Source organism: Martes martes, assembly GCF_963455335.1.
Source record: "Martes martes genome assembly, chromosome: 13".
Classification (NCBI taxonomy): Eukaryota; Metazoa; Chordata; class Mammalia; order Carnivora; family Mustelidae; genus Martes; species Martes martes.
The window spans coordinates 78048118-78072259 of NC_137901.1; the positions used below are offsets into that span (position 1 = coordinate 78048118).

A 24142-nucleotide genomic window follows, 5' to 3' on the forward strand; every position below is an offset into this window, starting at 1 on the left:
CAAAGTGTTGCATGAGGAATATGCACTGGTTTCGGAAATGGTCTGTCCTAGTTTTAACTAGTTATGGTTTCCTTGTCTCTCCGTGTCTGTGACTGTGGGTGGGTCATTGTCTCCTCTCTCAGACTCACTTTTCCTCATCTGCATAACTGGGATAAATGAATACCCAGCCTAGGACCGTGCATGAGAAGCAGTTAGCATCGTGCCTGGGACCTGGGAGCTATTCAGTAAATGGTAGCAATCATGGTTTTCATCACCATCGTCACGGTCAAAGCCATGAATCGTTGCTGTTACAACTCTCTTGCTGTGCACACAGCCCGGGGGGGTTGGTTTGGCTCTAAGCCCTGCCAGGCGTCTGGGAAGTGGCACTTGGTTCAAGTGGCAAGCTTAGGAGGTTCTGTGCTTTGAGGGTGGTGGCAAGAACAGTATAATTAGACCGCAATTATTTTGGGATTTGGTAAATTGCATTATGCAGTAATTCATAAAAAAGGTCCATGAATCGGCTGCCCATAGTGGTGGTGGGAAAAACACTTGGTTATCATGTAAGTAATGAAATTTATTAAGCTAAAGGGCCCGGGAATTAACCTCTGCTCTGCTGAATAAGAAATTACATGCAGAAACCTTCTAATTATTTTAAGTGGTTTTCTTTTCTGGGTTCTTTATTTATTCTCTATCTCGGATCTTCAGTAATAGGAAAAAAAATGAAGGAAGTGGAAGGGGAAGAGGAGAAAGACAAAGAGGAGGAGGAAAAAGATGTGAGCATCATCTAAGGGACCCGTATCGTAGACATGTGGGTGTCTCAGAGGGAGACCGCTGATAACAATGAATTCACATTAGACCTATGGGTTTAGGCGAAAGTGGGATGTACATTAACGGCAGTTGAAAAGCTAGGCTTGGGGTGCCTGGGTGGCTGAGTGGGTTAAAGCCTCTGCCTTCGGCTCAGGTCATGATCCCAGAGTCTTGGGATCGATCGAGCCCACATCAGGCTCTCTGCTCCCCAGGGAGCCTGCTTCCTCCTCTCTCTCTACCTGCCTCTCTGCCTACTTGTGATCTCTGTCTGTCAAATAAACAAATAAAATCTTTTTAAAAAGGTAATAAATAAAATAAAATAAAATAATAAAAAGCTAGGCTCTGGGGCTCCTGGGTGGCTCAGTCAGTTGAGCCACTGACTCTTGGTTTTGGCACAGGTCATGATCTCATGGGTCCTGAGATCAAGCCTTGCCTTAGGCTCTGTGCTCAGCTGGGAGTAGGAGCTGTGGGAGGCGTATTTCATGTATTTCGTCATCGTAAGGAATGTGAAGGACAGAGAGGGTCAGGGACCTCGCGTAAGGTTATCTACCCGGGGCGGAGTGGAGGCCTGCACCCATCCTCCTTCCCTGTTCCCTGAGATCATATTGTCTTATCTGACTTGTTATGAAAGCTGAGAAATGAAGAAATAGACGTGAAGGCATTTAAAGAAGAGATCATGCAAGCACTAACTGCATTTGGAAACTGGAGATTCCGAGCAGCTTTGTTAAGAGGAAGGACTGGTCCTTCCCATCTAATCACAGGATTGCTAATTGCCAGGGCCGTAGTTGGAAAAGCAAGCTCTCTCATCAGGGTAGGGCACATGCCCACACACACACACACACAGAGGCACGGACTAGGAGGTGAGGAGTGAAACTGAGCTGCAAAGAAGCTGCAGCTCTGTGCAAAAATGGCTCCAGAGTGGGGGCTAAACGCACTTCTAGAAATTAAATTCCTCGAAGGCATTCACCATATCACACTTACCACCTCTCCTCCACACCCCCTTCCCATTCTTTGGCACGTGATAAGAATATAATATCATTTTTGATGGCCAATATAAAACGTGGCGAGCTGAATCAGTGAGTTTTAAAAAAGAAGAAGAAGAGCCATGTGGCTTCTTTGATTCGTGTGGGAGGTCAGTTCTCTTCTTCTCTGTCTCTAGAATTAGAGACCGGCATTTTCAGGCAACATTTTTCATGACTCCCAAACTGACTGTCAGTGAGTATCTACCTAATCTAAATCCCTTCACTGCTTGCTGATCCCATTTTTATGTATCCTGCCTACTTTTGAATACGATTCATTCAATTCCTTCCTTCCTGATATCCTTCTTGGACATGGATGGTATACAAGGTGCCATGTGGGGCTGAGGAAGGATGCCCAAGTCAAGCTATTTGGTCTTTGTCTTCAAAGAATTTGCATTCTAGTTGGTGTCTGGCGCCAGAACTCCCCCACCCCACCCCCAACCACCCTAACTCCCGGTGTCTGCAGCTTGACCTTGGGAATCGTTCTTCTGTCAGAAGCTAGACAGAGCATTCTGGAGGGGAGAAGACCCCTGGGGAAGCTCCAAACCCTTGATTTGCAAATGAGGAAACAGGCCCGGAGAGGAGGTCAGAGGCAGAGCCAAGACGATAATGGGGTCTCTGGATTCCCAGAGGAATCAGTGCAGGATTCAGTGCAGCATGTCTAAACCCTCTGTCACCTCAGGCATCACTCAAAGAGCCAAAACGCAGGACCTGTTTAGCTGGGGGCTGGATGTTTGAAAATCTCAGCAGGACCAAAATGTTTTTGCTTCTTAGCTCTGCTCCTCTACCATTTTGGTCCTCCCTGGAGCACAGAGCCAACTTCGTCGACGTGAGGATGAGCATCTTGTGAAAAGTGCTCCACTCTGCTGTTTTAAGTCCTCCAATGTCTCCCTTCTGTCCTCACTGCTTTGTCTCAGGGCTCTACCCCTCTGGGGCTCTGAGTACCAAAGTCTTCCCTCCCGGTCGCCATGCTCTACAATCCGGCTGCCATCTTGTCTCCTCTGGATATCTGCCCCTCCCTCTTCACTGGTCTCCCTGCCATGGACCTCTTTTCCACCCCCTGCCCTTCCCAATATTGCATATCATCTCCAGACTTCCCAGGGTAGCCCCCTGCGGCTCTGCATGAGCTGGATTTGTCCTAGCCCTTTGGCCTCTTTGTTGTCAAGTGCAGCTCTAGCCTTACCAGCTGCAAGACCATGCTCTTCTTCACCACAGTGCCTTTGCTCATACACTCCCATGCCTGGAATGCTCTTTCCTTCTTATTCACATGGCTAATTTTACTTTATCCTTCAGAACTTGCTCAGGTGACCCCATCCCACCCCAGAAGTCACCTCTGCTTTTCCCAGGCTATCTTAGGCTCCCAGAGCTGCTGACTGACCTGTCTGCCCACGCACTTCCTCTTCCCTCCCTACCAACCAGACTGAGCTCCCTGAGGGCAGGGCCAATTTCTAAATCTTCTCTCTGCCCCCCAGAACCAGCACAAAGGAAATCCTCATAAAATATTGATTGCATGAATAACTAAATCTCTTGAAATTCTTGCATTTCAGAACCTAATTAAATACACGCCGGCTTTCTGGCACAGAACCCCCACCGCAGCCATAGTCTGATGGGGTCCGTTCACGTTCTCCTTGGACGGAGCATGCGTTTGGAACCGTCTGTGCAGAAGCTGAATCATCCAAACAGGAAAGAGATAAATGGATGCCTTTGAAATATATATATTTTTTCCAACTGGGAGCTAGAATATAGCTGTGTTCTAAGAAGTGAACAAATGAAACAGGCGCCCCGTGTGCCTCTCAGGAAAGTTATTTCTTTAGCTTGTAATGTGGTCTCCAACCTACCTGTGCCAAGTGACTACAAGTGGTATTTAAATCCCCAAAAGGAAGGCACCTCCAGCACCTAATATCAGGTGACACAGTATGCACATGTCGTCCCTTGATGGAATTTTCTGGACTTGGCAAGTTTTCTGTGACCTCGCCGCTCACGCACACGTACCCTCACGCACACCGTCCTGCCCGTGGAAGTCGCCTCCGACCCTGTGCCCATCCTGACAGGCAGATGTGGTGAGAGGGATCTGAACTGGCCGTTTCGTCAGAGGATGTGGACCAACGCTGTCCACCCCACTGGCTTCTGTGTGGTTAAAAGGTGCCCTGACCAAGGGCTACTCTTTAACGAGTGTGAGTGAGCACTTGCATGAGAGGACTGCATTTCTTCTGGAAGAAGAAGAAGAAAAACCTGCCAAGTGTCAACAAACCGTTCTACATGCATCCCAATTAGGGTGATTTCTGGAAGGGAGCAGAAGCCCACCGCGGCTCCGTTTCTAGGCAACGGCCATTAGGAGTTTGGAACCTCGCTGGGGAGGGAATGTGGGTAAGTGTGCATGTGCGGGAGTCTAATGTGCCTCGTTCCACTCCGCTCACCTCCCTACCTTCCTTCTTGTCTGTTGGCCTCCTCCCATTTAGAAGCAAATTATGGCTTTTGGAGGAGGGAGGGCAGAAGAAGTTAAATATCCTTGAGGGCCAGAACCTTGGGGAGGACTAAGGCTTGGCAAATCATCGGAATGCGAGCCACGAGGTCCAGAGCACTTTCTGAGGGTCATGCTGGGTCCTTGAGCCTAACCCATGTTAGCTCATCGCATCCTTCAGTCGCCCTGCGAGGCAGGCACTATCATTTTGCAGATGGGGAAACTGAGTCTCACAGAAATGGAAGCCACTTCTCCTAAAGTCGCCCTACAAGAAGGTGGCAGTGTCGGGAGTTGCGCTGTGGTCTGTCTAGACGGCTGTGCTGTCCTGCTGCCCCGTTGGCACATCGGCGCTGAGAAGGCAGAAGCTGGGCACAGCCTCTGGAGGGAGTTCGGTCTGCTTTCAGTTCTGAGATAAACTGGTTGACTTTTTTTTTTTTTTTCCCAAGGAATGCAAACCCCACCCTACAATACACAATAGGTAATCCATTGTGCTTAATGACTAAATGGAATGGGAGGATAGCTCTTCATGGACCTGCCAGCCTGGACATAAAAAATGCATTAGCAGGCAGAGAGAGGCTTTTTCTAGAACATACCAGCGATCTCCAGAGCACTCCTGGCGTATATTTCGAAACAAACCCCAGACAATGGAATAAAGCACAAGGCCACCTGCCTGCCATCTTTGGACCCAGGTTCTCCTGCCTGACGGATGGCGGGGTTGACTTGCTGGAGACCGGGAACACTCCTCAGGAATTCACAGCAGCTATTCCACTAAGCATCAGGACAAGGGCGGGGGGTCTGAGGCATGTGCAGCAGGGGTGCTGCTGTTCCCGTCGCTGTTTGGTCCCCAGAGTTAAGCTGTCATCTGTCATCTTCCCCGCACCTTTGAGATGACCTGACCTCAAGTCATAGCCTGGTGCCTGATACAGAACAGGAGCTTGGTAAAGGGTGTCCATGGTCACCCAGCCTTCCAGGTCCTGTCCTGACTGTGACCATGTGCATAATATTTTCTCTACCTCCCCCGGCTCCCTCTCTATGTTTTATCTGGCCTTTTCCTATTCACTTTTCTAGGCCAAACACTCCCAGTAAGTACAAACTCAAAGACCTCCAAGGGTATTGCAGGTAAAGGTACATGAGCCCGAACACACGCCTGTATCTAGTCTGCGAACCACCAGAGACACTCTTACCAATAATCTGCTCTGTGATTCATTCTCTCTCTCTCTCTCTCTCTTTCAATCCATACACACACGTCCTCCCCCAAGCCCTGAGAGCTCTTTAAGCTCTTATTTTTATCTCTCTATGACTACCAATAAAGAGCTGTTCAATTGTACAACCCCGGGAGCATTATTAACATTGTATTCTACAAATGGTATTTTGGGGGCACCATTCCCCCCGGAGCACACATTGTGAATGGTGCCCCTGGAATTGTGCAAGGGGGCAGAACCTGCTCTGAACATATACTGCCTCTCTGCGAGTCCCTGAGCTTCCCTGAAGTAGACCTTCAGGTAAAGTCCACAGGATCTAAGGGTTGCTTTGCAGTTACCGTGCACTTTGGGCTGTCTCAGGGCGGGGATGGGGATTCAGAGTCCTGCTGTAAGTGGTTGTTTGGATCTTGCTTTATCGAATAGACTCCTGAAAAAGCTCTTCTGATTTAAAGAATCATCTTGCAAGGGGTGCCTGGCTGACTCAGTCAATTAAGCACCCAATTCTTGATTTCGACTCAGGTCATGATCTCAGGGTCGTGAGAACCCTGCATCCAGCCCTCCATGCTGAGTGTGCAGCCTACTTAAGAGTCTCTCCCTCTGCCCCTCCCCTGCTCGTGCTCTCTCTCCTTCTCTCTCAAAAAAAGGGGGGGGGGGTGTAGAGAATTATCTTGCAAAATAATGTTCTGATTGATTTCTTCAATTTTGCAACCATATGCTGCCAGGAAACTCTTGTTGGGAGCTAATCTGACCCAGAATGATTCCTAAAGCTAAACACACAGTCAGAGGTGTTGAAGGGCCAGGCTATTAAATGGCCCCCATGGGACTGACAGAGCAGCACCAAGACATTCAGAAATCCCTGACCCTCAAACTTTGTCTGCCTTAGACGCAACCTACAAGAACTTGCTGAAACATCATTAGACACTTCTCAGGCTGTTTGATGTGGCTGTCCTGGATATTTTCAGCTCAGGGCAGGAAAGTGCTGCTGTGAGAATTCTTGCTGACTTTGTTCTTGTTTTCGTGGGAAATTTTGAGAGGATGAAGTCCGGGTAAGTTTCTAAAGAGTCCCCCTTATCTTGTGGTGTATGACAAGGTGTGGCTGTGGTGGGGTTTGATTTTGGAGAAACATTTTGCTTCACCTCTTTGCCCATCTATGAAAATGATTTATATGACGTATCTGGGCTCCTCCATAGGGGAAAAATTTGTATTCTCCCTGTAAGTTTGTTTGTTTGTTTTTCCAGAAAAGGGCCTGAAAATGGCTTTAGTCAGACACTTGGGCAGTTTCCTTCAGATTGAACAGGAATAGAGCATCTTAGAGTCCCTAAAGGTAACCTCCCATGAGTAGGTAAACTGATTGGGACAAGGAGTCTAATGAAACCCGGTGGGTTTTGAGAGCTATGATGATGGGATCAGAGAGATGTCAGCAAAGAATGGCCTGTATGGTCTGTGAGGTATTGGAGGACCCCTTCTCTACAACGACACCTTGTGGTAGCAAAGAGCAATGGCAGCAGAGGACAGAGTGAGCCCCAGCTTGCTTCTCCTCTGGGTACCCAGAGGTAACCAGTAAACCTCCGTTTGTTGGACAACCCAAAGGGGGTAAGTGAAGCTCCCAGAGGGAGACACTTGACTTCCCGAGACACTTCCTGTGATGGCTAACTGGAAAAATAAAAGAAGTGGGACTTTAATCTGTAGCCTCTTTTGTATTACAAAACAGGGTCTGATGATATAGTAACTTATTTTGCTCTTGAGGATGGGGTTTGTGGGTGTGGAGGAAGGACATAGGTTGGTTCGGTTGTCATCCATCCTGTTCTCTTTCCACTCATTCAAGCCGCTTACTCCACTTCCAATCAAAGTAATAGGAATAGGAAAAACACTAATAACGATAAGAGCCAGCGCTTACTGTGGCGACTCTATTCTAAGTGCTTTCTAAGTGCTGACCAATGTTATCTTAAAAACAGTGTCCAAAAGGGATCCAGGTAGCTCTTTGTCTCTCAAGGTTAAGAGCAAACTATAGCATCCTTAGTTTCTTGCAAGTTGCATGCTCTCCAGCACCTGGTTTTCCAATCGGACGGGAACGAGACATTTCCGGGTCCCCTCACAGGTGATCGGAAAGTCTGACCTAAACAGTGGTCAAGCAGTCTGGGTGAGGGATACACTCTGGCCATCAGGAGTAGTGGCTTTTATGGTTGTATTGTGTATTTAACACTTGGGCAATCCAAGTGCCAGGCACGTGCATCTTAACTCATTTTATTTTCATAACTGCCCTAGGAAGGAGATTTCATTATTCTCCTCATTTTACAGATGAGGTCAACGAGACTCCGAGATTAGGTTGCTTGCCCATATATAAGCACTTACCAGGGGCCGAGCCAGGATTTACACGGGCTCCAAAAGCCACAATGCCCTAAACTATCCGTCAGTACATTAGATCAGGTAAAGGGTGGGTGCCTGGGAAACCAGTTTTAAAGATGTTTCTTATTCTTATCCACTTCTGGAATAGAGTCATGAGGAAATTATTACCTGTGGAAATATATTTACAAGCATTAATTTTGGAATAACAGGGTTTAAGCTGCCTGCTATTTTTTATTATTGTTATTGTGTTGTGCTCCTGTGGGTTGTGGGTTGGACGAATGACAGAGTGTCACTTTTCTCACGGTGGGCTGCCACATGGTTTTTGGTTGAGCATCCCAAGTGTTGCGCCCAAGCACTGTTCAGGTGTTCTGAGATGAGCTCTGCGAACCTGTTTCTGGCTTTTTAACACAATTTTGTCTTCTTTCACTTATAAGTGAAATCATGACTACAGAATGTCAATAAACACTAACAGAAAAGACCCGGGCAGAGACGTGGTCAGACGCTATAGTCTGTTTCTGGAAAAATGGAAGTTTCCACTTGCATCGCAAAGGGTGAATGGAATATAGCCCCCGGCAATAGGTTCATCTGGGCACGAACAGTCTGGTTCATCTAATGTGAACAGTCACTTCTGAGGGTGGGGGCTGGGATTTCAGGAAGTGCTAAGTAGGACGAGTATTTTACGTGAAGAATCCTGGGGGTGGGAAATGACCTCACTGATGCAGGCTGGCTCTGCCTGGCTCAGCTGGACATTGCCAGTAAATTTAGGGGGGGTTGTATTTCATGAATACTTTATGTTTTCATTGTGCTTTCCATAAACTGCTGTTATTGGCTGCTGGAGACGACGCTAAAGGGAAAACGGGCAGAGTCATGTCTCATATTTTCACCCTCTCACCCTGTAGTTCTTGCTTTTCTCTCATTTCTTAAGAGGAGCTCATTTTGTGTCAGACATTCCCGAGTTAGTTACTTTTTAGCAACTGAAACACACTGTAAGTGTAAAGACTTCAGTGAAGGGTCCAGAACCTCAAAGCTGCTGGCATGCTTTAAGAGTTTATCCTAAGGAACTAAAGTAACAATGATCTAACTCTGAAGATATCCATCTCAGCATTGTTTATATAATGGGAACACATGGAAAATACTGAAGAAGTCCAGCAGCAGGAAATGGGTTAGATAAATTATGCTATGTTCTTATAATGGAATATTATACAACCATTAAGATGGTTGGTACGCTTGAGTGGATATTTGATATTGAAGAATGATTGCTGTTTTTTTGATGTGGTGATGTTATTGTGGTTGTGGTTTAAAAAAGAGTCCTTCTTGGGGCGCCTGGGTGGCTCAGTGGGTTAAAGCCTCTCTGCCTTCGGCTCAGGACACGATCCCAGGGTCCTGGGATCGAGCCCCACATCGGGCTCTCCGCTCAGGGGGGAGCCTGCCTCCTCCTCTCTCTCTGCCTGCCTCTCTGCCTACTTGTGATCTCTGTCTGTCAAATAAATAAATAAAGTCTTTAAAAAAAAAGAGTCCTTCTCGAGATAGTCATTTATTTACAGATAAAATAACAAATGCTTCAGAATAATGAAGGAAGATGATATGTAAATGAAAAAAATTGGCTATGAGTTGATGGTTATTGATCTTAGAGGTTAATTATATTATTCTGTCTGCCTTTATGGCTATTTAGACATTTTCATACTAAAAAGCTTATTTTCATACTAAAAAGCTTAAAAAATGAAGTTGGACATGTGTATGTGTTGACTTAGAAGTTGTTCATAATCTGTTGCTAAATAAAAAATCAGGTTACCAAATGGCATATGCAGAATGGTTCTTTTCCCTTATAAAAATTACATGTCCATATAGAGAAATACTGGAAGTGGATAGGCCAGAATATGAATAACCCTTCTTCAGTGATGTAATTGTGTGTGTGCACGACTCTATTACTTATTTATGTCTACTGATTTGTATTTTCTAGTGTTTCAGGATTGACTTTTTGTGTATTTTTTTAAAGTTCTTTAAAACATAGGGCTTGGGATATAGGACGTGTCTTCTAACGCTGACCGTATGCCAGCTCCGTGAGGCCACAATTCCACTTTTAGGTATATTCTCACCAGAAATGCACCTGTTCAGTGAAACACATGGATAAGAATGTTCATGGCAGCTCTGTTCATAATAGTCTCAAAGTGGAAACTACCCTGGTGTCCATCAGCACTGAAATGGATACGCCATGCTATTTCACAGTATGGAAACTAGATAGAAATTGAGAGAGAGAGAGAGAGAGAGAGAGAGAACAGATTCTATCCATATTTCTTTGTGAGACAGTGGGGATGAAACTCAGAATCGTGTTGAGTGGAAGCAACCAGATGCTGTGAGAGTGCCAAGTATATACAATTTCCTTTATGTAAAGTTCAAAACAGGATCAGCTGATCTCCGTCTTAGAAGTCAGGATGGTGACTGTGGGGGACAGGGGAGGGTAGTGACTGGAGGGGACACGAGGATGCTTTCTGGGGGCCCTGGGTAATGTTCCTTTTCTTAAGGTGGGTGTGGGTAACCTGGGCGTGTTCGCTTTGTGAAAGTCTGTTGAGCTGGAGGCTTAATGATTTGTGTGCTTTCCTGTATTATGTCATATTTCAATAAAAATTTCCAAAAAAGTTACAGGGCTTAATGCATGCAGCGTCTGCTCTAAGTGGTGGATGAGTGCTTTATTATGTAGCCTGTGGTTACATCCATTAGAGTAATGGCTTGTTCAACAATCCCCATAGGAAGAGATTTAAAATTAATATAGAAATCCAGTACTAACCGCTAATTTGCAGTCTCCACTTACCAACTGTCCATCTTGACTCCCCTCACCCCCAATCATATTTGCTCCAACTCTCCCTAAAACCCGACCCTCCAAGGTTCAGAACCTGGGCTTGGGTGTGACGTTTCTCATGTCATGCTGAGCTCTGCCTGGAGCCCCCTGACTGCGGACTGGGAGGAATCCATGAGATCATGATCGTATTATAACATAGTTACAGTCACTCAGGGTACACGGGTGATGTAACATATACCGCTACCGTTTATCAAGCACTTACCATGGGTAAGTGACAGGCACTGTTCTAAGTGCTTCCCATGTATGAATTCATTTAATCCTCACAGGAGCCCTGCGAGAGGGGGGAGGTATTTATGCAATGCCCACTCTGGGGCTCAGAGAAATTGGGCAGTTTGTTCATCACGACGTGGCTTATAAGTGGTGACTCTGAATTCCCTGGTCTCATCTCTGTTCTCAGAGCATTAGAAGGGCAAAGGGAAGGGACTGAAGTACAACAGGAGATCTGATACGTGTCATCTCCTTTTGTCCTCATCAAAGAAATATTTGGAAGGAGGCATGGATCCATCCTACAGATGAGAAACTGAGGTTGGGGGAGGTAAAATGACCAGGACAGGGTCACTCCACTGATAAGGAAGACAGGACTGGGATGCTTTTTTTTTTTTTTTTTTTGTCTGTATTATGATGATCTCACAAAACCAGCTGAAAAACCAAGACTACTTTTTACTGGTTTACTCTGACATTCTTCACCCATATCTGTTCTCCCAAACGCCAGCACCAGTGTGAAGTAGGTCTTGTTATCCCTGTACCCCGTACCATAGGTAAAGCAACCGAGGTCTAGAGAAATGAATTGATGTGTTCATGGCCACTTAGCTAATAACTGGTAGAGCTGGGATTTGAACCCACCACTGATTCCAAAGCCGATGGACTTTCCGATGGCATTGCGCAAGCCCTCCAAGCCTACCTAGAAGACTGAGCACCTTGCCTGCCGTTAGGGGAAGAATTTCAGAAAACAAGGTTTCGTGCAAACTTTTATGTAACCAAGGGTTCAAGATATTTTGATACTTAAATTTGAAAACACGGTCTTATAGTTAAATTCTTTTTTATGTGGGATCCTCTGAGGTAGCCCTAGCCACAAGACAAAGAATTAAAAAGATATTTACCCTCAGTGAAGAACAGCACAAGAAAAGCAAAGAAGAAAATTTGCCCTAGAACTATGGTTAACTAGACGTGTCAAAGAAACACGAAGACATCAGTAACAGAGAAAAAAATGGGCAGGGCCTCTGGGTCATATTCAAGATGATAAAAATGCAATTAACTTGAGCCAGGTTCCCCCAGCCCACAGCAGTGACCTACCCGTTGGGCGAGCGGCTTTTCTTTTTCTTTTATCAGTTCTGGCCTAAGGACGCGGGGCCAAGTGCTTGCCTTTATGGAACATGTCGGGGACTCACTAATATCCACCCGCTGGCTGTAGGGTGTGGGGGTGAGGTGACATGGGGAGGGGGAGGACTAAGGTCTTCTTTGAATGATTCATGAGGTGCAGTTCAGAAGCCTTAACTTTGCCTACATCCAAGACATTGACCGGCATATAAATCCATGATCTTGAATAATTCTGGGGCTTTGAGGCAAGTCTCAAGTCAGGGGGAGGGGTCGGGGGAAGAATCAGGCTTGAACTTCTAAATGAAGAAGTTCTGAGTTCCAGGCTCTGGACGTGGAGGTCCTGGGTGTTGAATGGTGAGATGCCGAAGTTACTGAGAGCCGTCGGTGGATGTCTGAGGTCAACAATAATTCTTCAAACTATTTAGATTCCCAATTAAAAATCAGCCTCATTCATAAAGGGATGTGAGTGAGGTCTCTTCCTCCTGTTGGTTTCTTCTGTGCCAACCCTCAAATCGAATTAACAAGGTGTCGTTATAGACACCAAAGCCTCCTTTTGAATCTTTTAGTTTAGACATGACAAATAAATTACATTCTGGGTAGCAACTCTTATCAGTAGGGCTGCTTGTCTGGGGTGCTGGGTTGCAAGGATTTTCGAAACCAGATCTGGGCTCAAATGAAGAATGTTGTGATCCACTAGCAATGTCTGCCTTGGACACAGGAGAGAGAAGTGGGGGTATGTCAGCCACAGAGCTATCATCCTGGATCTAACTTTTAATTAAATTATTAGTCTCATCTCTTCTTGTTTCAGAAAAAAAAAAAAAAAAAGTTGGGTGACTCTCACTCTACCTACCAACTCAGACGCAAACCATATCTCAGAATGAATGTCCCTTATTGAACACTGTCAACTCATAAAGAATTAATTCATCCCATCAACAAACCTCTACTTGGGGACCATGACAGCAGACGTGTATAGTGTAGACTATGATAGATCTAATGTCCTAGTGAGGGAGGCAGAGATGTAAACGAGTCATTGGAACACCTTGACCCGGCTTTTCCTTTGTCCCTCACATCCGATCCATTATCCAGTCCCGTGGCTCCAAATAAATCCTGAATCCATCCACTTCTCTCCAGTTCACTGCTATTTGCCTGCCAGGCCATTGTCAACTCTTAACAACCTTTCAGCTGGGCCCTACACAGTGGATGGAATGTTCTCTGAAACATCAGATCATAGGGGCGCCTGGGTGGCTCAGTGGCTCAGCCTCTGCCTTCGGCTCAGGTCAGGACCTCAGGGTCCTGGGATCAAGTCCCACATCGGGCTCTCTGCTCAGCAGGGAGCCTGCTTCCCCCTCTCTCTGCCTGCCTCTCTGCCTACTTGAGATCTCTCTCTCTCTGTCAAATAAATAAATAAAATCTTTTAAAAATAAATAAATAAATAATCAGATCATGATCTTCTCTTGTTCAGGACCGTTCAGTGGGTTCTCATTACATTTAGGCCAAGACTCAAATGCTCACCATGACCTATGAACGAAGCCCGAGGCCCATCTCTCTAAGGTCATTTACTGCTTCTCCCACCATCTCTCACTCAGCTCCAGCCCCTCTGGATTTCCCTCTGCTTCTCCAACACTTCCAGCTTGTCCAGCCTGGGCACCCATCCCCTTACTATCTTCTGGAATCCACCTGTGGTCTTCGACCTCTATTCCTCCTGTATCTTTATGGGAATGGTTCGTTCTTTCTCTCTCATCGTTCAGATGTCAGGCCCAAGACCCCCTTTACAGAACGACCTCCTCTGATCACTCTCGCTCAAGTAGAAGCTTTCTCTCCATCGCCATACTATGCACAACATCTTGTTTTTGTTTTTGTTTTAAGATTTTATATAAGATCATGACCTGAGCCAAATGCACAGGCTTAACCCACTGAACCACCCAGGTGCCCCAACACCTTGTTTTATATTCTCATAATATATAGCCAACAGCCTCCCAAAAAATCCTGTTTAAGTACTTGATAACTTGTTTGTTGTCTTTGCCCCATTTTAAGGCACATCATTGCCCCTTATTCACCAAGGACAGGAATTTTGACTGTTGGTGTTCATTGCCATGACTCCGGTGTATGCAATGATGTCTGGCTATACCTGGAAGTACCTGATATTCAATATTTGTTGAAGAAAATGAGCATAGAAACTAAGGAGGAACCAAGAAGTGCCTAACCTCATACCAAAAAAAAAAAAAAAGCTTCTTCCTTTGCCAAAATTCTACCTTTGTCATTTCTTTTTTTTTTTTTAAGATTTTATTTATTCGACAGACAGAGATCACAAGTAGGCAGAGAGGCAGGCAGAGAGAGAGGGGGAAGCAGGCTTCCCGCTGAGCAGAGAGCCTGATGCAAGGCTCGATCCCAGGACCCTGAGATCATGACCTGACCCGAACCTGAGATCATGACCTGACCCGAAGGCAGAGGCTTAACCCAGTGAGCCGCCCGGGCGCCCCCACCTTTGTTATTTCTAACTGCCTTGCTTCAGCTGTCTGCCAAGTGCAGCTAGAAAACAACATCTCAGGCCTCAAAAACACTTTTGTAATCTGTGCCCTGCTGGGGTCTGCTGGGGATCATGGGGGGGGTGGTGATTTATCACCATTTATTTGCAATTGCCTGTATACCTAACTAATTGCCATGGGCAACTCATGGCTTCGGGTCAACGTTTTAGTTTTTTAGTTGCAGAGTTGTTTATTTTACTTAAAACACTCACAGTAAAAAGCGCCAGCAGCTTTGGAAGAAGATATGCCATTGGCTGCACGAGTCATCCAAGAACGGGGGTGTGTGCAGGCCGGTGCCGCAGGTTGTCGACTTCCACTAGGATGTGGCATGTAAGCGCTTAGCGTACTGCCTTGTGCCACGAGACGTCTGGCGGAGCGGGTGAGCAGGAAAGTAGTTAGACTTTTATTCTTTTTAGCGTCATGTTAAACTGGCCATGAAACTGGGGATGGTGCAGCTGAATTATAAGAGGGCTGAAGTATTAAATAAAATCTAAGAGGTAGTCAAGGTGTTTGGGTCATGGTGGGCTGACGTCTAATAGGAGGCAAAGCCGGTCTGAAACGTTTAAGTGGAAAAGACAACATCTCCTTTGCTAATAATTCGCCTCATTTAGTCCTGGGAGATGGGCACGCTGGGTTTGCATCTCTCGGAGAGGTGAATTCCCCTGCAAAGCAGGGTGTTTCCTACTGTAGGGGGCACGCTGTTGCCTTAAATGTCAGTGGGATCCGGGAGTGTGGCCAGGTGGAACGTTTTATTGTCGTTTCTTGTTTTCTTGCTCATGGCTTTTCTGCCTGGCCTCTTCCCCATTCTCTTTCATGTCCCGCAGGTGGACAGGCTAAGCCTGTCCAATGAGGACGTTCAATCCTAGCGAGTCTCAGAGCCATGGTAAATGTGTCTGGCTGGAGTGACAGGCTCAGCTTGCCCGTTCAAGGGTGGCAGGAAAGCCACTGTCTTCATCACCTTTTGACGAAAGCCCTATATACTGCTGGATTAGTTGAAAATTCAACCCAGGTCGTTTTCGGGGGACATGTCCCCAGGAATGTGAGGGAGGATGCTTAAGGATCCTCTCTCTGGGTGGGGACAAAGAAGCCCTAATTTGTGGCGTTTGTGGATTTCTGTGCCATCAGTATTTCCCCAGGGGCTGATTCTGAGCCTCCAATGTGATGTCAGTAAACACAGAGCTGGGAAGTCTTTTACAGGATTCCTTGTTACACAGCGCGCCCACTGATGCCAAAGCCAGAAATAATGTCAGGAGCACACGTAGCAGTGAAATGTACAGAACCATCAGGAAGTGATGGGTTTGGGGGTCTTCGTGACCTTTGTTTTAAAATAATGTATTTAATTGTAAGTTTATATAATTTTTAACCATAGCTGTGTTTAATAACAGGCCTGCAAATTTCCTGAACACTTAGCAACCCGTTTGGGTTACAAGCTGGCTCAACACGGCTTGCGGCCCTTCTTGGTCTGGATCAAGTCTCGGTAGCTGGAACTTACATAGATCAAGCCAGCTGGTGGTACCTTTAGTTATCAACTATCTGTCTACAGGATACAGATGATTGTGGAAACTCTCATTTCTCGGGCTCTAGAGATACTGGTAGGCACTTGCAGCTGGGGGTTCGGGTTAGAATCATCTACGTTAAGGCTGATCATAATCAGCTGGTAAGAACCAACCCGGTCACAATGGTTGTATGGCCAGGGCTCTGATGTGATTCATTGGCACCCATGACATACGGTGGTTCTGTATTTCGAACCTTGCTTCTGATCCAAATTCTGTGCTGCGCTGCCCAATTCCTTCTGGAGCCTGAATATCCTCCAGTGATGACCGTGGATCAGAGTCCAGATCCCTGCTGAGGTGCTTATCCTCTGCTGTGTGATTCTCTTTCTCTGCTGCCTGTCACGGATACTGTCCCCATTCAGGTGACTCTTGACTTCCTGACGCTACCTCTCAACATTCCCTGGGGCCCCAAGGTTCCCAACGCATCAGCCTCAAAAGCCCTCTAGCCTGGGTTCAAACACCGTAGAGGCCAATATGTCCACAACTAACAGACGAGTCCTTGTGGATCTCAGCCCTCAATTCTGAGGCCCAAGTTCATTCACATGCTGTCCTTGAGCTCAGCTCCCTGTGAGAGTCGGAGACTGGGATCCATCAGCTCTTGAGCTGGTGATATTCTCTGCAGGATTATCTCAACATCAACTGTTCAGTGAGTCTGCTTGGGCTGTCATCATAGAATGCCACAGACTGAGGGATGTAAAAAACAGACATTTATTTTTTCTGTTTTGGAGCCTGGAAACTCAAGATCAAGGTGTCAGTAGGATTGGTTTCTCCTGAGGGCTTCTTCCTTGGGTGGTAGACACTACTTTCCTGATATCCCTTCCTCTTCTAATAAGGACACCAGCCCTGATGAATGAGGAGCCCATCTCTGTGACCCCACTTAACCTTAGTTACCTCTTTAGTGGTCTTGTCTCCAAATGTAGTCATTGGGGGTTAGGGCTGCAACATATGAATTGGGTTGAGTGGGGGGACACAATTCAGTCCAAAACAACCACTGAGCACTTGGAAATTGGGTGGTTCAAATGGACATGTGCCCTATGTGTAAATTCATCATGTCTCACTTTGCATCATTTTGTGACTTTTCTTCATGTATGAAAAATGGAATATAGTATTTCATTAATATTTTTTATATCGACGGCATGATGAATGAGAATGCTTTGGTTATCTTGGGGTAAGTAGAATACAGTATTAGAAGGACTATCACCGGTTTCTTTTTGCTTTTTAAAAACAGTGTGGCTGTTCAAAAATTTGAAATCCCATGCACAACTTGCATTACGTTTCTGCTGTACAGAGAGTGTTGATACCTGCCTTTGTCCCTTCGTGTCATTCTTCCTTCCCACCTTCCATGCCCACACTGCCAGCCTCCTGTTGGGCTCAGCCATCCAGTCCCGTCGGCTGTGCTGCCGGCTGGGGACAGTGTGGAGACGCAGGCGGGCAGTGGAGACAGAGACGTTTTCAGAGGAGGGAGAGGAAACAAGGAAACGTGTCGCCCCGACTGCCTGTGGTCTGGCTCAGAGTGGGAGACAAGTAAGAGAGAAGGGCCGTCCACAATGCCTATATGACCCCCTCTTCACACACCCTTGTGAGAGCCTCTCTCTCTTACTCTGTCTCTAGGTGCTTTGCCAGGAGTCCCATGTATGACCCCACCTTGGAACATTCTAGGTCCCAGAACAGAGTTAAGGGGTGAGAGAGAGAAAGATCTCAACTCACCACCCAGAGTTGACGAAGATATGGTCCTGGACCCCAGCTGGTCCACACTGTCAATACAGGAAGGAGTTGGGTAGAGTGGTGGCGGAGTGGGGGAAGGACGGCACTGTGTTCAAGGCTATGCAAGGGGGCCCTTTATATACATTATTTCATCCGGTCCTTCTGGTGATCACATATTATATTCATTTTACAGGCGAGAACACAGACACTCGGGAAGCCTGTCTGACTCTGGGGTACCATGCTGTGGCCTGGAGTAAAAAGGAGAGATTTTTCTGGAGCCCGTGGGAGCTCTCTTGAGTTGGACTCAGGTCCAGGAAGGAAAGCAGAAGGAAATTCTAGGCAGGGACTGGCATGAGTGGGGGTGGAGCCGTAAGCCCAGTGTAGGCACTCCCCAAAAGTTCCAGCTAAGGGCTACTCTCCTGCAAGTCTTCTGCTGAACATTTAGGCTTGGGGCTCGGCAAGAACTTGGAGGGACCACACCACCTGCTTATCCATCTCGTTATTCCCTGATGGCCTCACTCACCGGCTTCGTGCAAGGTCTTTTTTGAGGTTTATTATTTCCTTGTCCATATACTTGATGCTCCTCATTGGCTTGTCTGGCACCTGATGGGAAGGCAAGAAGTGAAAGATAAAAGATAAGTGTTGGTATTACAAACAGAGCCAGGCTTCAGGAATCCCGTGCGTTCATCTGAGATCTCTGACCAGGTTGAAGGGGTGCTGGGTGGCACAGTGACCTTCTCTACACCAAAGAGGGGCCATGTACACGGTGGAACTAGCAAGGGCTTTGGAGACAGACCCGAGCTCTGACCCTGGTTCTGTCTGGTGGCTGGCTGTGTGATCTCGGACAAATTACTCAACCTCTCTGGGCCTCAGTTTCTTCCACAGAATGGAGGAATAATTTTTATCTTGTTGTGACAAGTAAATTCATTGCCACATTCCTGACTCATAGCAAGCATCTGATAAATGGAGGCTCTCATCAGCATCATACTCAAAATAAAGCAAAGAACTAAATGTCAATAATCGTTGTTGGTCACAACACATGCCTTCCTTAATGCCCATCACCCGGTTACCCCATCCCCCCATCCCCCTCCCTTCTGTAACTCTCAGTTTGTTTCCTGGAGTCCAGAGTCTTTCATGGTTTGTCTCCCCATCTGATTTCTTCCCGTCCGGTTTTCCCTCCCTTCCCCTGTGGTCCTCTGCTCTATTCCTCACGTTCCATATGTTGTGATGAGCACTGGGTGTTATACGCGACTAATGAATCATTGAACACTACATCAGAAACTTACGATGTACTTACTGTATGCTGGCTAAATGAACAGAGTAAAAAAATAAAAACGTTTAACAATCATGTAAAAAAAAATAATCGTTGTTGGTGGCATAGGCAGCCGATTTGGAGAGCAGAATCTTGTCTATGTAAATATGCCCAGGCACTTTTTTCCCCTCGCCATCCCCAAGCAGGGCTCAAGGAGTAAATTATCCAGGTGGTGGTTCATGGTTTTTCCCTCCCTCTCCACTGTTCCTTTGCCTTGTCTTGCCTAGCCACGAGGGAAGCCTCACAAGACTTAAATTCATTACTCAGAGGTTGATACCAGGTCAATGTAAAGAAGAGAGTTAAATTAACTGTATTCTAATATAAAAGCCACTTTTCTCAGCCCCGGCTCTGCGAAACAATAATAAGACCATTATCTGGATTACCCTGTCTTGAAATGAATTCCTGCAGTACTAATTTTTTTTTAATCAAAGGAAATCTCAAGAAATTATGGGGAAATGGGCGCTTTCAGAGGAAGCTGGTGGGAGAATGCATTGCAGTGACTTTTCTGAAGGGCGATTCGTCCGTGCATGCTAAATGCTGTGAAAGTGTGCTTGCCTCCGGATCTAACGATCCTTCTGCTGTCGGGCATCCTATGGGAATATTCCTGCGTGGGCACGGAGCTCCATCAACAAAATTGCTTACCGGGAGGCTGCTTGTGAGAGCAAACTCTTGGAAGCCACCCATACGTCTTCCCAATGGAAGACAGGCTAAATAATTATGGTGCATGTAAACAGTGGAATAGTATGCAGCAATTAAGTGGGGTGACAATACAGTGATGGGAGTGTATTTACTGTCATACAGAGATATCTGAGTTCTTTGAGTGGGAAGTCGTGTTGCAATGTATCACACAATTCTGCTTTTTTTTTTTTTTTTAAATTATCTGGTGTGCATGTGCGCATCTCCAAAGATGCGGAAAGCCATTACCCTTCCCCCACCCCCGACCACCACCACCAATGAAGGGAATCTCTCTGAGGGTGGGATTATGGCGAATTTTATTTTACTTTTCCTAAATTTATGTGAAATTCCTAGTGCTCTGCAATGAGCATTGCTTGGCTATGTGATAAAGAGAAAAGATTACAAAAAACCTTTCAGTGGCCAAGTGAAGTTTGGGAAAGGCCGACTGGTAGGGCTGTGTGGAGAGTGTTTTCCCAACACTCTCTGGTGAGAGTGAGAACCGGTGAGAACTGGTGGTGTGCTCACCCGACAGAAATCACAATGTGGCACCCGACGCCTGGGGGGAGGCTCTCATCACCCAACAGCCCTCATCACCCACTTTCTCTGGAAATGAAACTGTGCGGTGATGTCTGCTGCTCTGGGGATTTTACCTGGAACGTGGAAAGGGAGGAGTGTGGTTGCATGGGAGGCAAATGGCGTGTGTGGCAGTGTGGCAGGGGTGGAGAGTAGGCATCTGGAGCTGGGGGAAGGGACTGTTACTGTCCTGCCTGATCCCCAACTGTTTTTCTCCTGGATCACCCAGTACACGTCCTGTGTGAGGCAGCTCAGAAAGAATGGAGAGTCTCGGGGCACCTGGGTGGCTCAGTAGGTTAAGCATCTGACTCCTGATTTTGGTTCAGATCATGATCTGGGTTGTGAGATCGAGCCCCCTGTCAGGCTCTGCACTCAGCATGGAATCTGCTTGAGATTCTCTCTCTCCCTCTCTTTCTCTCTGCCCCCTGCCCGTCCACTTGTGCATGTTCTCTCTCTCCAAATAAATAAATAAATAAAATCTTTAAAAAAGGGGGGGGGGATGGAGAGTCTCTGGCAATCCCCCAGAACACTAGTCACTGCTGCTCCTTCTCGTCCACTATAAGGTACCAAAAAAGCATCCGGGATAGCCTCAAATGAACTCAACTAGATATGAAACAGTGGGATCATGTATCAACTTTATCTCTGTGGTTATTCTTAGCCATGAATTACAGGTAATACATCTTAATACTCCCGGGTGTTTCAACCCCTTGGCTGAAAATTAATGACACACCTGTCAGTTTGGATCTTGAGGGATGGGTGAAGTGGAGGCAGCAACAGACCCTCAAGGAGGCAGGTAAGGATCTCCAGGAGTACTTTCTAAAACTTCTACATGATGGACATTTGCTTTCTTCACACCCCAGGATCTCTTCAGCCTCCATCTTGATACTAGTTCCCTCATTAGACCATTTGCTCCTCTCCCATGGGGGCACTTGCACCATGGTGGATAGTCATGGGACCAATGGCTGGGGTTGTTCTGAGTGGCTGCCGTCAAACAGTGCAGCCCATCTCCCATCACAGTGACTGGTTTAGGAATGGTCTTATGATGTTGTTTGGGCAAATGAGATGCAAGCAAACATTTGCCAGGAGTTTCTAGAAAGCATGATTCCTAGATCTTTTGAGGAACCACAGGCAGAGAAGTCGTCTTTCCTCATTGACTGTAATTGGAGAAGCAGATATCCCTGGGAGTTGCTGGCAGCCATTTTGTGCCCATGAGGGTTGCCAGCCTCCAGTTGAAGATGTGGGGGAAGGCAGAGAAGAGAGTCAAAGAAAAACTTATCCCATGGAGCCTTGTTGAACTAATTAAGCATCTCTAGACTTTTCATGAACATCTCTTTTATTATTTAAGCCAGCGTGAACTGGATTTTCTGTTACCTACAACCATAAGATTTCTATCTGAAATATGTCCTCCCTTGGTTGTGCCAAGGCAGTCAATAGATCAAGAATTATTTTAACTTGTCCTCTTTTCCCTTCCCTTCCTCTCTTGGGTGACCAACATCAAATGACATCCATCTTGGTGCATTTTGCAGTGAAAGCAAGGAGATTGGTCATGTTGAAATCAAACATTTGAAGTCAAGGTTACCTTTTCCTAATCCTTCTCTTTTTCTGAGCACCTCATTAACTCTTTCTTGCAGGACCAAAGTAACTTTCTTAAAGCATATTGTGAATTAAAAATACTTACGAACAAAGATAAAACCAAACACACTCAAATTTCCCTGCCAGATAATTTGAAAATACGCAATTGAGATGCTGCTTGAAGTCACAGTTACGTACACATCACTCTCTTAAATGTCTCAAGTTTCACCCCCGACCCGGGGAAGCAAATATGATACTGTCCAAATATGACCCCAAATCTTGTCCATTGAGAGTTGCCTCTAAAAGAGAATTTGTATGGACTGGGGTTGGTGCTGAACAATTCATAGCAGCAAAGTCCAGTTGTCCCCTTGATCTGACATAAAACTTGAGCAGGACAAGATCCATGCCCCAATCCCTGCGATTATGTCAGCATTTCAGTGGAGTCTCAGGAAACCATTTTCACTGTGACCATTGTTTAAGCACAATTATAATAAGCCAGTGGTAATAATTGCCACGGAATGAGGGAGTCCTGGTTGTCAGGACATTTACCAATACTATCTGATATTAACATAATTAAAAGTGCACAACACATCCAAGAATCACTATCTTTACAACTTTCCAGAGGGCAATTTAGCCTTGTGTGTATGTGACCTTCAAAGCGCATATGCTCATATCCCCAGCAATTCTACTTTTATCCCAGGAAAGTTTGCGGAAAGGATTAAAAGATTTACCCATGAGGATGCCTATCACAGCAGTATGAATAACAGTGGAAAACAGCTAAATGTCCAGCAATGAGCATTGAGGGGATAAATCACTGTCTATCCAGATGATGGCAAATGATGCATTTGAATTTGGTGCTGCTGTTTAACTTGCTATTGACGTATATTTGTTGCTATGGAAAGGAATATAATCTCAAGTGAAGATGAATGTTGCTAAAATATAAAGAACTTAGATTGTAGGGAGTTTTGAGATCCATATTCATATAAATCTATAGATATTTCTAAAAATGTATATGCACGAATACAAATTACATTTTGAATTAATGATATATGGCAAGGTGCATATGCAATGGCATAATAAGCTGGAAGTAAATATAACAGATTGCTAATGGGGATATTATCTCAGGGTGTTTGAATTATGGGTAAGCAGTAATTTTTAATTTGGGTCATCTTTTTCCCTTCCTTTTAAAAATAATTTACCTGGGGCACATGGGTGGCTCAGTGGGTTAAGCCTCTGCCTTCTGCTCAGGTCATGATCTCTGGGTCCTGGGATGGAGCCCCACATCAGACTCTCTGTTCAGCAGGGAGCCTGCTTCCACCCTCTCTCTGCCTGCCTTTCTGTCTACTTGTGAGTTCTCTGTGAAATAAATAATAAAATCTTTAAAGAAATTTACCTGTATTAATTATCTAAGAAAATAACAGCATTTTCGGGTTTCTAGAGCAATTCTGATTGATTCTATCAATGTAAGCTAAGTGGAAGTTTTCAGTGCTGTTTTATTTTTTAAGATTTTTATTTATTTGAGAAAGAGTGAGAGAAAGAGAGAGAGAGGGCACAAGTAGGGTTAGGGCCAGAGGGGGAGGGAGAAGCAGGCTCCCCACTAAGCAGAAGCCTGGAATCCCAGGAGCCTGGGATCATGACCTGAGCTGAAGGCAGGCGCTTAACAGACTGAGCCAACCGGAAGCCCCTTGGTGCTGTTTTCAATTGAGTCATCTGAGAGTCTGGGGTGATGTAAGCTAATTGTTTATTTTAGCACACTGTATCAGGCAGGATCTAGGCAGGAAACAGAGCTCGTGGCAGGTTGTTCAATACAGGAATTTAATATAGGGTAGCAGTTACCAAGGTGTCGGAAGAGCTGAAAAGCTAAATAGGGGATGGCATGACATGCTTGAGATTGGCTAAAGAAAGAAGCTTCTACCACCTCCAGGGATGGAGGGGCTAAGGGGAGAGGTAGCTTTCAAAAGCCCTGGCAGAAGGTGGGTTCATGGAGGAGATGTAGTTTCAGTTGGATCTGCCGCCAGAAGCTGACTAAAGGGAAGGGGAGAAATACTCTGGCTTCTTCCTTCCTCTGACCCGCCCATTTCCTCTTCACACCTCCTATTGGCTGAACCTACCTGGAAGGTCCCTGGTGAGGGCACCTGGGAAATGTAGTTTGCAAGGATTAGCCCCCTATGGGGAGCAGGACATGAAAATGGAAATGAGGGCCAAAATCAAATGGCTGTGGTTATAGTTTATGCTCTGGG

General features: G+C 45.9%; 1 protein-coding gene across 1 annotated transcript in view; it reads right to left on the reverse strand.

The window, feature by feature from the left end:
- Nucleotides 1-24142, reverse strand: part of CCDC60 (coiled-coil domain containing 60) — a gene marked incomplete at both ends in the record, with an annotated part of 154817 nt that overhangs the window by 65662 nt on the left and 65013 nt on the right. The window contains 1 exon segment of the mRNA XM_080822231.1: nt 18294-18373. Coding sequence (XP_080678357.1) covers nt 18294-18373 — 80 coding nt within the window.